General features: G+C 37.6%; 2 protein-coding genes and 1 long non-coding RNA gene across 5 annotated transcripts; all 3 read right to left on the minus strand.

Moving 5' to 3' along the window:
- Positions 1 to 2,650: 2,650 nt before the first annotated feature.
- Positions 2,651 to 3,673, minus strand: LOC148166882 (uncharacterized). 2 transcript variants are annotated; one of them, XM_088048069.1, is made up of 4 exons: positions 3,453 to 3,673; positions 3,118 to 3,389; positions 2,969 to 3,066; positions 2,834 to 2,918 (listed from the first exon to the last, which is right to left on the minus strand). In XM_088048069.1, the coding sequence occupies exons 1-3, from the start codon at positions 3,582 to 3,584 to the stop codon at positions 3,009 to 3,011; spliced, it is 462 nt and encodes a 153-aa protein (XP_087904195.1). In that variant the 5' UTR covers positions 3,585 to 3,673; the 3' UTR covers positions 2,834 to 2,918; positions 2,969 to 3,008. The 2 variants fall into 2 exon arrangements, with proteins under 2 accessions (XP_087904194.1, XP_087904195.1); XM_088048068.1 differs by lacking the exon at positions 2,969 to 3,066 and having other exon boundaries at positions 2,651 to 2,918.
- A 2,016-nt stretch (positions 3,674 to 5,689) lies between these two features.
- On the minus strand, positions 5,690 to 8,582 carry LOC148166883 (uncharacterized). 2 transcript variants are annotated; one of them, XR_015770872.1, is made up of 3 exons: positions 7,200 to 8,404; positions 6,957 to 7,145; positions 5,690 to 6,893 (listed from the first exon to the last, which is right to left on the minus strand). It is a non-coding gene; the product is annotated as an uncharacterized LOC148166883 (long non-coding RNA). The 2 variants fall into 2 exon arrangements; XR_015770871.1 differs by having other exon boundaries at positions 6,580 to 7,145; positions 7,200 to 8,582.
- A 2,520-nt stretch (positions 8,583 to 11,102) lies between these two features.
- Positions 11,103 to 11,636, minus strand: LOC148166884 (uncharacterized). Its single transcript, XM_088048076.1, has 2 exons — positions 11,525 to 11,636; positions 11,103 to 11,476 (listed from the first exon to the last, which is right to left on the minus strand). Exons 1-2 carry the CDS (start codon positions 11,537 to 11,539, stop codon positions 11,177 to 11,179), a joined length of 315 nt encoding a protein of 104 aa, XP_087904202.1. The 5' UTR covers positions 11,540 to 11,636; the 3' UTR covers positions 11,103 to 11,176.
- Positions 11,637 to 13,834: the final 2,198 nt, after the last annotated feature.

Here is a 13,834-nt window from a genome sequence, read left to right on the forward strand (position 1 = left end):
CACTCCATTTGACCGCGCCCCTTCTCCATTTGACCACACCCCTTTTCCATTTCGCCACGCCCTTCCTCCATTTAACCACGCCCCTTCTCCATTAAGCCACGCCCATCCTCTATTTGACCACACCCCTTTTCCATTAAGCCACGCCCATCCTCCATTCGACTACACCCCTCCTCCATTTAACCACACCCCCCCCTTTTCCGTTTAGCCACGCCCCTTCTCAATTTGACCACACCCCTTTTCAACTAAACCACACCCTTCCACCTCACTCCTTCTCTATTAAGCCACACCTTTTTTCTATAGACCACACCTCCGTCTTCATCAAGCCACACCTCTTCTACATTAAGCCACACTTCCATTTGGCCACTCCTCTCATTCATGAAGCCACACCCCTCCTGCGTTGGCCACACCAAACGGTGTGGTAAAATTAGGCCCAAAATTCCATGCTCGCAACTGTACAAATGTAAAGTGCACTCATTGCATCACTTTCAGGGAGAAATTTAGGGGGAAATTGAATGCAGCGATTTTTGAGGTTAACAGGTTATCGAACTTAATCTATAATTAATCAAAAATTTGATGCAAAGAGCAGATTCAATACAGATTTGACATCATTGACATGTTTTGGCAATCTTGCGCAAGACGATTAGATTCTACACGCATGCAACAGTTGCGTCAAGGTCAAACTTAACTTTTCAATGAGTGGAAAAAGACAGTCCCGAAGAAAATTTTAAAATATATTTGTAAAAATACTAGTAAAACAATTCTTATTAGTTGTTCTTTGCAAATGCATTACATAATTTATACATTTATTTACATTATTCGTTGTTAAACATGGAACACACAAAATTTACATCCGAGAATTGTCGTCAAGGCCATCTCTATCGCTAATTAACAAAATTATACAACTATGTACAATGTTTTTTCTTGAAGATTTTCCTAACGTTTTATGAAAAATTTGTTATGTACAAAAATCAAGAAAAAGCGAGCCTGTCGTTATTGTCATGTGAAGACGGAAACGTCCTGATCGACACTTGCCTGAACTTTATAAACTATATAACTAACGTTTCATAAAAATATTATAATCTTCTATAACAAGACATTTAACAATCGTAGATAATATACAGGGTGTCCCAGAACTCATGCCTAGCCGAAAACCGGGGATATCGGGAAAAGGTGTGAATGTGTAAATTGCTGAAAAAAAAGTTCCAGCTCCAACAGAAACTGAGAAAAGACATGACAAAGTTGACCAATCACAAGGCCGCGTGGAGATGGTCTGGAGGATACACTCGCGTGTTGCTAAGAAACCAGTTTAAATTTTCTCCTTTAAATTTTGTATGAACAATCTGGTCCACTATAAATTTCACTGACGTTAGAATGACAGGCTTCAATAAATCTAACTCATATTGAACTTAGTGTGCAGAAACGGCTCAGCGTACTTTAGAAATTGACTAGAGGGTTGAAGACTACTGGTTGACGAGCGTTGAATGACAAGAGACACACCTGGAGGACAACTGACACAGTGAAAATCCAAGTGGAGTGTGAAACGGCGTTTCTTTTGGTTTCCCTTGCTTGCTGGTTTCCTAGTTGGTGTTTGGTGGCAACAAATATCCTAAAACGGTTCAGGAGTACTCGGCGGCAGAATGCCTCGAAATGCGTCTTATTTTTGAAGAGTGCTATCGAAATTAGTATTAGCAGCAAAAACGTACCGAGGACGTTTTCCAGGTCGTGATTATTATCCGGACAACAAAACGATTCTTAGTGTTGTTTCTCGGGCTGGACACACGGATCAATTATTAACAGATCGGCGCGAAGTTGGTGGAGCACCAAGACAGGCCAGAACTGTTGAAAATGAAGAAGCCGTTTTGGAAGCGGTTGATGAACACTCCACGCAAAGTATCTGAACTGTGGCACGTCAGTTAGAAATCGGAAAATCTTCTGTACAAAAAATTCTCGCGACAGATCACTGGCACCCGTACCATGTCAAAGTTTGGTTAGAAGAGCTCATCTGTGTGTCCAAAATAATGGTGGTTTGTTCAAGCATTTGATTTAACTATTACATCATGTGTCTTGTTCTGTTTCTTGTTGTAATAAAAGGGTTCTTGAATGAACCGTCATTGTGTTTTTTATCTGTCAAATTGACATTAGATGTCAGTTATAAAAATGTAGTGGACCAAATCAATTTTCCTTTTTAGGATTTAATTCTGAAACCTAGCAACGTTAATATTATTTGTGCTTGAGCGTCTGGGATTGGTCAGTTTCGTTAAGCAATTTCTCAATTTTAATGCACATCAGGACAAAACAAATTGCATTTTTGGCGTCCTGATTGCTGTCGGCATCCGCCCTTTTTCGGCTAGGCGTGAGTTCTGGGACACCCTGTATATTAAAGAGCACTTTGGGGTGATAAAAAATGACATAATAATTAAGTAGAAGCGAAAATTGCAAACGATTTGAGCACTTGTTTAGAAATGATAAGACAACAATTTGTGCGTGCTAAACCAGCACCAGAGCCACTTCAGCTTCCAACGCTCGAATTCTGTTTTCGTGTTTGACGATCATCGCCTTCAACTTTCTTATTTCATCGGCGAATTCTGGCAACGTTTTGTCCTAAATCAACAAAATTAGTTTAAGAAAAACCACAAACCCAAACCACTCACCGAAACTTGTGTTTGGTTTTGGGTCTTCCCCGATTTCGAGGAGCTTCGACACAGAAATGATCGCTTTCGATTCCATCCTTGAGCGAAATCAACAGACTCTTCAGTCGACAGCGCGCGCCGCACTGTCACCCAAAGTATCTGGATAGTCCGGTCAGTCCGGAGTTGTTTAGCCTATAAAACCTCGAGATTTCGCATCCTCTCTTCGGCATCATTCCTATGCCTGAGTTGAGTGTTGATGTAATATCACGCCTTCCACCATCTTCCTTCCTGCAAGAAGTGTAAAAAAGCTTCATCAAGAACATGTTTGTTTATCTCACCTGAAAAACAATTGCTATTTCTTCAAGGCAAAGCTTTTAATTAATTGCGCCTGCTTCTTGACCAAGAGGAAAGACAACAAAGTTGTGTTAAGTTGCAACTAAGAGATTAAGGTGAGACCATGAATGGAGAGAAAAGAAAACAAACAAACCTTCCATCCTTCCTGAACAAGCAGATCTTCACAAAATAGCTCACAAGACACCAGATGACCTTCAGAGCCTTTGTAGTATTTTCTTTCTTGACAACTGCATCTCGATGATGCTCTGTTTCCGTTGGTTGAGTTCCTTTGGGTCTTCTCCAGAGGAATACTCGTTTTCTGCTCATAGACTCATTAGATTTGAAAACGTTGCAAACTTCGTGCTCCCGCAATGCAATCAGCAACACTTGAAACATCTCCCAGTCACTGAACGACATCTTCAACCACTGGAAAAAGAACATTTGACTTTGAATTTAACCTTTTTCATCCACATTGCAGTAAAGCAGCACCTTTTTCATGATGTTATGCTCCTGGAACAATTCACTGTACTCTGGGAGCACTGAATGGGTGGTTTCTTCAATTCTGTGCAATAACTTGCAGAGTCCTTTAGCGTTGAGCGACGACAACCGCCTTTTCGACATCTTAGGCTATGGGTATCATCCATCGATTCAGTCTCTTAATAATAAACTCTGGTAATGAAGTTGGAACCTGAAATACCACGAAACATTTCAAGGCTGGAATTCAAACAGTTTTCAGCTTACCTGCGTTTAAAAATTTCAATAAAGACCCATAAATTTGTTGCAAATCAACTCCAACTAAAAATAGCTTCAAATGAACTTCTTAACTTGTGTAATTTCTTTGCTACCATGCCCAGAAGAACGAGAAAGTAAACAGTAAAGAATTCTGGTAGTCTCTTGTGCAAGCAGGATCGTTGTTAATCATTTGTTGTACTCTGAAAATAAGTTTAGTAAATCATGAACATAACCTCAATGTGTGCTGTCAAAATATTCAAGTTAAGACATACGTTAAGATAGAGACATAATACCAATTTTAAATAATTAATAGAATCGTAACCAAGTCGTGAATGTTAAATCAGACTTCAGATTCTTACTCCTGAGGACAAAATTAATAAAAAGTGGATTTTCTTGCTTTAATTTTCATCGAAAAACTGCAAACCAAATAAAAGTTTGAAAAATTAATAAAACATTAACGGAGCGTCGGATCGAAAAATCTTTGACGGATTCTTGTTCCTGAGGTCCAAATTGATGGAAAAAGTCGGTTTCAAGGAGATTTTATTTTTTGTCGAAATCGCCAAAAATCCATGATGTTTAGTCTTTGAACTTTTTTTGGCGAAAAACGCTAAAGTTCGCAGATCGGCACGAAACTTTGCACATGGGATAATTTGACATTTCCACATCCATTTTTGGTCTCCGTTCCTCGCTATCTGTAAGATTTTTTGAGAAAATGCAAATTAAAAATTTCAAAATTCAATTTCCCGCGTCAAGCAATCTGTCAACGAAGCATAGAAGCTAGGACATGCGTCAACAAATCTATCCATAAATAATATTAAATAAAATATTAAAAAAGTCGTAAATCTTAAATCAAAGTTTAGATTCGTTTTTCTGAGATTAAAATTAACAAGTTAAGTAGTTTATTGTATTTATTTACACCGAAAAATGAATGCATAATGTGTGTATAATTGGTTGCCTACCTACATTGCAAATTTTAAGTAAACTTATAATTACGTTTTGAATCCGACTTTAGAGTACAGAATCTTGTTTCTGAAGTCTAAATTAATAAAAAAAAATGTTTTAAGAAGGTTTCGATTAAATTTCAAATATCAGTCGCGAAGAAACCTGTTTAGTTTTCAACCAATCACACACAGCCCAAATAAGAACCGGCAAATTTAAAGAAATTTATTAATAACACGAACATTAACATGAATAAATTAATGAGTACAAAGTTTCTACTTAAAAACTACAACAGGACTTAGAAAGACGTTGAAAACCGCCTCGACTACACTCCTTACATTAAATCTCGCTTCTTTCGGTCTTTTGACCGTCGTTAAATTGTTGTTACTACAAGCGAGACAGCCGATTTCGTCTAACCCGACTTGTACCTTGAACCCCCCACCTCGTTGTTGAAAAGTGTCCCCCTTAAAATCCCCGCTTGCACTTTCGTGGTGATTTCGAACGTGTACAAGTTGTACCTCTTGTCGATTTGATCGCGCTGTAAAACGAGCTGCACTCTTCGCGGACTGCTTGCGTGATCGAAGATGGTGCGAAAACTGTTCGAAACCGAGCGGATTTTAATATCGTTTTTCAGTTTTCTGGGTTGATTTCAGGAGGATTAGAACCGAGAAGACGACTTGGATGAAAGCCGTGAATTTCTTGTACCGTGTTTGGGCGGTGAGGACCACGAAGAGGCAGAGAGACTGAAGATGAGGCCGGTGAAAACGAAGAAGGGCTAAGCTTCCGCGGAGTCAACGTCACGTGCATCGGAAGTCGTGGAACTCTCGCTTCACCTGCAACATTTGGAACGTGACAACTTGTCACTAGCATCAGCACCACCAGCAGCTGCGTTTCTGACTTCGCCAAAAAGAAAAAGGCTAGGAACCATACCAACTTCAAGTACAAGATCTTAAGGGCTAGATGTGGGTGGAGAATCGACCTCTGGACGGACCAAAGGGATGTGATCCAAAGCCTTCAGATCAGGATGGGATTAACAATGGGTAAATGTCCGTGGGAATAATCCACCGTGGCCGATGGGTAAAATGATGTATAATAACGCAAGTTTACACCAAAAAACAAGCGAGATATCGATATGAGAAGTTTGGCATTGTTTTTTTAATCATGAATTTTCGCGAAAATTTGTTTCATAAAAATATTATAATCTTCTATAACTAGACATTTAACAATCGTAGATAATATATATTAAAGAGCCACTTTGGGGTGATAAAAAATGACATAATAATTAAGTAGAAGCGAAAATTGCAAACGATTTGAGCACTTGTTTAGAAATGATAAGACAACAACGCTCGAATTCTGTTTTCGTGTTTGACGATCATCGCCTTCAACTTTCTTATTTCGTCGGCGAATTCTGGCAACGTTTTCTCCTAAATCAACAAAATTAGTTTAAGAAAAACCACAAACCTAAACTTGTGTTTGGTTTTGAGTCTTCCCCGATTTCGAAGAGCTTCGACACAGAAATGATCGCTTTCGATTCCATCCTTGAGCGAAATCAACAGACTCTTCAGTCGACAGCGCGCGCGCGCGCGCGCCGCACTGTCACCCAAAGTATCTGGATAGTCCGGTCAGTCCGGAGTTGTTTAGCCTCTAAAACCTCGAGATTTCGCATCCTCTCTTCGGCATCATTCCTATGCCTGAGTTGAGTGTTGATGTAATATCACGCCTTCCACCATCTTCCTTCCTGCAAGAAGTGTAAAAAAGTTTCATCAAGAACATGTTTGTTTATCTCACCTGAAAAACTCTTCTTACTCTGTGCAGTCAATTGCTGTTTCTTCACGGCAAAGCTTTTAATTGCGCCTGCTTCTTGACCAACAGGAAAGACAACAAAGTTGTGTTAAGCTGCAACTAAGAGATTAAGGTGAGACCATGAATGGAGAGAAAAGAAAACAAACAAACCTTCCATCCTTCCTGAACAAACAGATCTCGCGTTTTCAAGAAACCAATAAATGATGTTTCCTTGACTTCACAAAATAGCTCACAAGACACCAGATGACCTTCAGAGCCTTTGTAGTACATATTTTCTTTCTTGACAACTGCATCTCGATGATGCTCTGTTTCCGTTGGTTGAGTTCCTTTGGCTCTTCTCTAGAGGAGAATACTCGTTTTCTGCTCGTAGACTCAACATTGCAAACTTCGTGCTCCCGCAATGCAATAAGGCAACACTTGAAACATCTCCCAGTCACTGAACGACATCTTCAACCACTGGAAAAAGAACATTTGACTTTGAATTTAACCTTTTTCATCCATATTGCAGTAAAGCAGCACCTTTTTCGTGATGGATCAATTCACTGTACTCTGGGAGCACTGAATGGGTGGTTTCTTCAATTCTGTGCAATAACTTGCAGAGTCCTTCAGCGTTGAGCGACGACAACCGCCTTTTCGACATCTTAGGCTATGGGTATCATCCATCGATTCAGTCTCTTTAATAATAAACTCTGGTAATGAAGTTGGAACCTGGAAATACCACGAAACATTTCAAGGCTGGAATTCAAACAGTTTTCAGCTTACCTGCGTTTAAAAATTTCAATAAAGACCCATCAATTTGTTGCAAATCAACTCCAACTCTAAATAGCTTCAAATGAACTTCTTAACTTGTGTAATTTCTTTGCTACCATGCCCAGAAGAACGAGAAAGTAAACAGTAAAGAATTCTGGTAGTTTCTTGTTAAATCATGAACATAACCTCAATGTGTGCTGTCAAAATAGTCAAGTTAAGACATACGTTAAGATAGAGACACAATAATTTTTAATAATTAATAGAATCGTAACCAAGTCGTGAATGTTAAATCAGACTTTAGATTCTTACTCCTGAGGACAAAATTAATAAAAAGAGTATTTTCTTGCTTTAATTTTCATCGAAAAACTGCAAACCAAATAAAAGTTTGAAAAATTAATAAAACATTAACGGAGCGTCTGATCGAAAAATCTTTGACGGATTCTTGTTCCTGAGGTCCAAATTGATGGAAAAAGTCGGTTTCAAAGAGATTTTATTTTTTGTCGAAATCGCCAAAAATCCATTTTAGTCTTTGAACTTTTTTTGGCGAAAAACGCGAAAGTTCGCAGATCGACACGAAACTATGCACATGGCATAATTTGACATTTCCACATCCATTTTTGGTCTCCGTTCCTCGCTATCTGCAAGATTTTTTGAGAAAATGCAAATTAAAAATTTTAAAATTCAATTTCCCGCGTCAAGCAATCTGTCAACGAAGCATAGAAGCTAGGACATGCGTCAACAGTCTTTAGTCCATAAATAATATTAAATAAAATATTAACAAAGTCGTAAATCTTAAATCAAAGTTCAGATTCGTTTTTCTGAGGTTAAAATTAACAAGTTAAGTAGTTTATTGTATTTATTTACACCGAAAAGTGAGAGAAGTTTTTCCATAAATGCCACCTAGCGGAATAACGCCGAAGTTGATAGTTCACGCCTCCTCTCACCAGAGGGCTAAACTTTTGTTTTTAAAACTTACAATTTTTGAATCAAAACCATTTGCAGGAATAAGGAAGAATGATAAAAAACAATACCCTCAAATTAAACTAAAGGAGTATTAATAAAATAAAAAAACACAAACTCGACACTCTCCCTCCTTCTTCCAAAAAGTGTGAAAAAGTTTCATTAGTTTCATTCATGTTTGTTGGCTTACCTAAAAAAGACGAGGGAAACAATCTGAAATGGACGAAACTATCCATTCTTAATTAATGGTAATTGATTATTGCTCTAATTCCAACTGATCCAAGAGCCAAGAGCCAAGGTTAGTCCTTCGCAAGTGGCGCTTCCTCAAAAATATCTCATTTAACGACTTCTTCAATTCTTGTAAATCATTGTTGTTTTTATATGCTGATGTAACCGCAGCCAGCTTGTCGGACATTTCAGTGCTCATTTCTTTTTCCGACTAAAACAAACCAAATAGTTTTAGGTGTTCATCTTCCTCTGATACTACAAAAGCCATGACATCATAAAGACACTAAATTTAAATCCCAAATTTGCAATCTGCGTAAAATTCTGCGTTCACTGATGTATAATAACTCGAGTTTACTTTAAAAAATAAGCGAGATATCGATATGAGAAGTTTGGCCATAGTTTTAGTCATGAATTTTTGCGAAAATTTGCAAATTTCGACTTTTGGAAAATCTAAAAACGATTTCTTATGTAAAAAATCGCGAGAAAAACGATGCCGCAAACCGCATTCCAATATCTGAAATAGTTTTCGAGATATCGAGCATGAATTGTTTGGAACCTTCAAAAATTTGGCCATCTGGCGACAACCCAAAAATTCAAACGGCCATAACTCAGTTATTTGTTGTCGGATCTGAATTTAAATTCCAGATTTGGATTCAGCGTGAGATTCTGCGTAAAATGAGTCAAAATTTATTGAGTTTACCTACGAAATAAAGAAAGCATTGACCAAAAACTGTTTGGAAGTGGTCATTTTGGGGTGATTTTCAATCACTATTTTTAATGTAAAAACGACGTTTAATACCTTTGTATTATATATCATTCGAAAGAGGAGCTCGAAATCTATCTACTGGCTCAATTTGAGATCGATCAAACAAACGGTTTAGGAGTTATGGCCAAAAATAAAAAAAAAATAAAAATTTTCATCGTTTGAGTCGCAATTTTTTTTCGCGAAAAATCGACCATCAAATTTTGGGCTTTTAAGCACTTTTTCTAACGTAAAATGAGCCGAGAAAAACGATGGCGCAAACCGCATCTCAATATCTCTAATAGTTTCCGAGATATTTAACTTTGAAAATTGGGAAAAATGAGAAAAAATGAAAATCAACTATCCGAAACTTTGATCGGCCATAACTCAGTTATTTGTTGTCGGATGTGAATTTAAATCCCAGATTTGGAATCTGCGTAAAATTCTGCGTTCACTGATGTATAATAACTCGAGTTTACTCTAAAAAATAAGCGAGATATCGATATGAGAAGTTTGGCCATAGTTTTAGTCATGAATTTTTGCGAAAATTTGCAAATTTCGACTTTTGGAAAATCTAAAAACGATTTCTTATGTAAAAAATCGCGAGAAAAACGATGCCGCAAACCGCATTCCAATATCTGAAATAGTTTTCGAGATATCGAGCATGAATTGTTTGGAACCTTCAAAAATTTGGCCATCTGGCGACAACCCAAAAATTCAAACGGCCATAACTCAGTTATTTGTTGTCGGATCTGAATTTAAATTCCAGATTTGGATTCAGCGTGAGATTCTGCGTAAAATGAGTCAAAATTTATTGAGTTTACCCAAGAAATAAAGAAAGCATTGACCAAAAACTGTTTGGAAGTGGTCATTTTGGGGTGATTTTCAATCACTATTTTTAATGTAAAAACGACGTTTAATACCTTTGTATTATATATCATTCGAAAGAGGAGCTCGAAATCTATCTACTGGCTCAATTTGAGATCGATCAAACAAACGGTTTAGGAGTTATGGCCAAAAATAAAAAAAAATAAAAATTTTCATCGTTTGAGTCGCAATTTTTTTTCGCGAAAAATCGACCATCCAATTTTGGGCTTTTAAGCACTTTTTCTAACGTAAAATGAGCCGAGAAAAACGATGGCGCAAACCGCATCTCAATATCTCTAATAGTTTCCGAGATATTTAACTTTGAAAATTGGGAAAAATGAGAAAAAATGAAAATCAACTATCCGAAACTTTGATCGGCCATAACTCGGTTATTTGTTGTCGGATCTGAATTTAAATCCCAGATTTGGAATCTGCGTAAAATTCTGCGTTCACTGATGTATAATAACTCGAGTTTACTCTAAAAAATAAGCGAGATATCGATATGAGAAGTTTGGCCATAGTTTTAGTCATGAATTTTTGCAAAAATTTGCAAATTTCGACTTTTGGAAAATCTAAAAACGATTTCTTATGTAAAAAATCGCGAGAAAAACGATGCCGCAAACCGCATTCCAATATCTGAAATAGTTTTCGAGATATCGAGCATGAATTGTTTGGAACCTTCAAAAATTTGGCCATCTGGCGACAACCCAAAAATTCAAACGGCCATAACTCAGTTATTTGTTGTCGGATCTGAATTTAAATTCCAGATTTGGATTCAGCGTGAGATTCTGCGTAAAATGAGTCAAAATTTATTGAGTTTACCTACGAAATAAAGAAAGCATTGACCAAAAACTGTTTGGAAGTGGTCATTTTGGGGTGATTTTCAATCACTATTTTTAATGTAAAAACGACGTTTAATTTCGACTTTTGGAAAATCTAAAAACGATTTCTTATGTAAAAAATCGCGAGAAAAACGATGCCGCAAACCGCATTCCAAAATTACGAATTTCACTGCACGTGACCATCAAATGCACTCGTCTAAAGTTGGTAGCAGCCCCTAGGGATGTTTATTGGTAACAGTTAACGTCTAGCGCAAGTTTGCCAAAAACCATAAATGGAGAGAAAAGAAAACAAACCTTCCATCCTTCCTCAAACAAGCAGCGATGCATCCAGAATTCCAGATCTCGCGTTTTCAAAAAACCAATAAAAATTCTCTATAAACTTCCATTCCTTGATGTTTCTTTGACTTCACAAAATAGCTGACAAGACACCAGATGACCTTCAGAGCCTTTGTAGTATTTTCTTTCTTGACAACTGCATCTCGATGATACTTTGTTTCCGTTGGTTGAGTTCCTTTGAGCCTTCTCTGGAGAAACACTCGTTTTTTGCTCGTAGACTCATCAGGTTTGAAAACGTTGCAAACTTCGTGCTCCCGCAATGAAATCAGCAACACTCTGAACATTTCCCAGTCACTGAACGACATCTTCAACCACTGGAAAAAGAACATTTGACTTTGACTTAAAACATGTTTAAATTTAACCTTTTTCATCCACATTGCAGTAAAGCAGCACCTTTTTCATGATGTTATGCTCCTTGATCAATTCACTGTTCTCTGGGAGCACTGAATGGGTGGTTTCTTCAATTCTGTGCAATAACTTGCAGAGTCCTTTAGCGTTGAGCGACGACAACCGCCTTTTCGACATCTTAGGCTATGGGTATCATCCATCGATTCAGTCTCTTAATAATAAACTCTGGTAATGAAGTTGGAACCTGAAATACCACGAAACATTTCAAGGCTGGAATTCAAACAGTTTTCAGCTTACCTGCGTTTAAAAATTTCAAAAAGACCCATCAATTTGTTGCAAATCAACTCCAACTCTAAATAGCTTCAAATGAACTTCTTAACTTGTGTAATTTCTTTGCTACCATGCCCAGAAGAACGAGAAAGTAAACAGTAAAGAATTCTGGTAGTCTCTTGTGCAAGCAGGATCGTTGTTAATCATTTGTTGTACTCTGAAAATAAGTTTAGTAAATCATGAACATAACCTCAATGTGTGCTGTCAAAATATTCAAGTTAAGACATACGTTAAGATAGAGACACAATACCATTTTTAAATAATTAATAGAATCGTAACCAAGTCGTGAATGTTAAATCAGACTTCAGATTCTTACTCCTGAGGACAAAATTAATAAAAAGAGTATTTTCTTGCTTTAATTTTCATCGAAAAACTGCAAACCAAATAAAAGTTTCAAAAATTAATAAAAAATTAACGGAGCGTCGGATCGAAAAATCTTTGACGGATTCTTGTTCCTGAGGTCCAAATTGATGGAAAAAGTCGGTTTCAAAGAGATTTTATTTTTTGTCAAAATCGCCGAAATCCATGGATTAACCCCTTTGAACTTTTTTTGGCGAAAAACACGAAAGTTTTCAGATCGACACGAAACTTTGCACATGGCATAATTTGACATTTCTACATCCATTTCTGGTCTCCGTTCCTCGCTATCTGTGAGATTTTTTGAGAAAATGCAAATTAAAAATTTTAAAATTCAATTTCCCGCGTCAAGCAATCTGTCAACGAAGCATAGAAGCTAGGACATGCGTCAACAGTCTTTAGTCCATAAATAATATTAAATAAAATATTAACAAAGTCGTAAATCTTAAATCAAAGTTTTGATTCGTTTTTCTGAGGTTAAAATTAACAAGTTAAGTAGTTTATTGTATTTATTTACACCGAAAAATGAATGCATAATGTGTGTATAATTGGTTGCCTATCTACATTGCAAATTTTAAGTAAACTTATAATTACGTTTTGAATCCGACTTTAGAGTACAGAATCTTGTTCCTGAAGTCTAAATTAATAAAAAAAAATGTTTTAAGAAGGTTTCGATTAAATTTCAAATATCAGTCGCGAAGAAACCTGTTTAGTTTTCAACCAATCACACACAGCCCAAATAAGAACCGGCAAATTTAAAGAAATTTATTAATAACACGAACATTAACATGAATAAATTAATGAGTACAAAGTTTCTACTTAAAAACTACAACAGGACTTAGAAAGACGTTGAAAACCGCCTCGACTACACTCCTTACATTAAATCTCGCTTCTTTCGGTCTTTTGACCGTCGTTAAATTGTTGTTACTACAAGCGAGACAGCCGATTTCGTCTAACCCGACTTGTACCTTGAACCCCCCACCTCGTTGTTGAAAAGTGTCCCCCCTTAAAATCCCCGCTTGCACTTTCGTGGTGATTTCGAACGTGTACAAGTTGTACCTCTTGTCGATTTGATCGCGCTGTAAAACGAGCTGCACTCTTCGCGGACTGCTTGCGTGATCGAAGATGGTGCGAAAACTGTTCGAAACCGAGCGGATTTTAATATCGTTTTTCAGTTTTCTGGGTTGATTTCAGGAGGATTAGAACCGAGAAGACGACTTGGATGAAAGCCGTGAATTTCTTGTACCGTGTTTGGGCGGTGAGGACCACGAAGAGGCAGAGAGACTGAAGATGAGGCCGGTGAAAACGAAGAAGGGCTAAGCTTCCGCGGAGTCAACGTCACGTGCATCGGAAGTCGTGGAACTCTCGCTTCACCTGCAACATTTGGAACGTGACAACTTGTCACTAGCATCAGCACCACCAGCAGCTGCGTTTCTGACTTCGCCAAAAAGAAAAAGGCTAGGAACCATACCAACTTCAAGTACAAGATCTTAAGGGCTAGATGTGGGTGGAGAATCGACCTCTGGACGGACCAAAGGGATGTGATCCAAAGCCTTCAGATCAGGATGGGATTAACAATGGGTAAATGTCCGTGGGAATAATCCACCGTGGCCGATGGGTAAAATGATGTATAATAA

This window comes from Gnatocerus cornutus, chromosome 10 (assembly GCF_029298725.1).
Source record: "Gnatocerus cornutus isolate USDA-ARS CGAHR chromosome 10, icGnaCorn1.1, whole genome shotgun sequence".
In the NCBI taxonomy this organism is placed as follows: Eukaryota; Metazoa; Arthropoda; class Insecta; order Coleoptera; family Tenebrionidae; genus Gnatocerus; species Gnatocerus cornutus.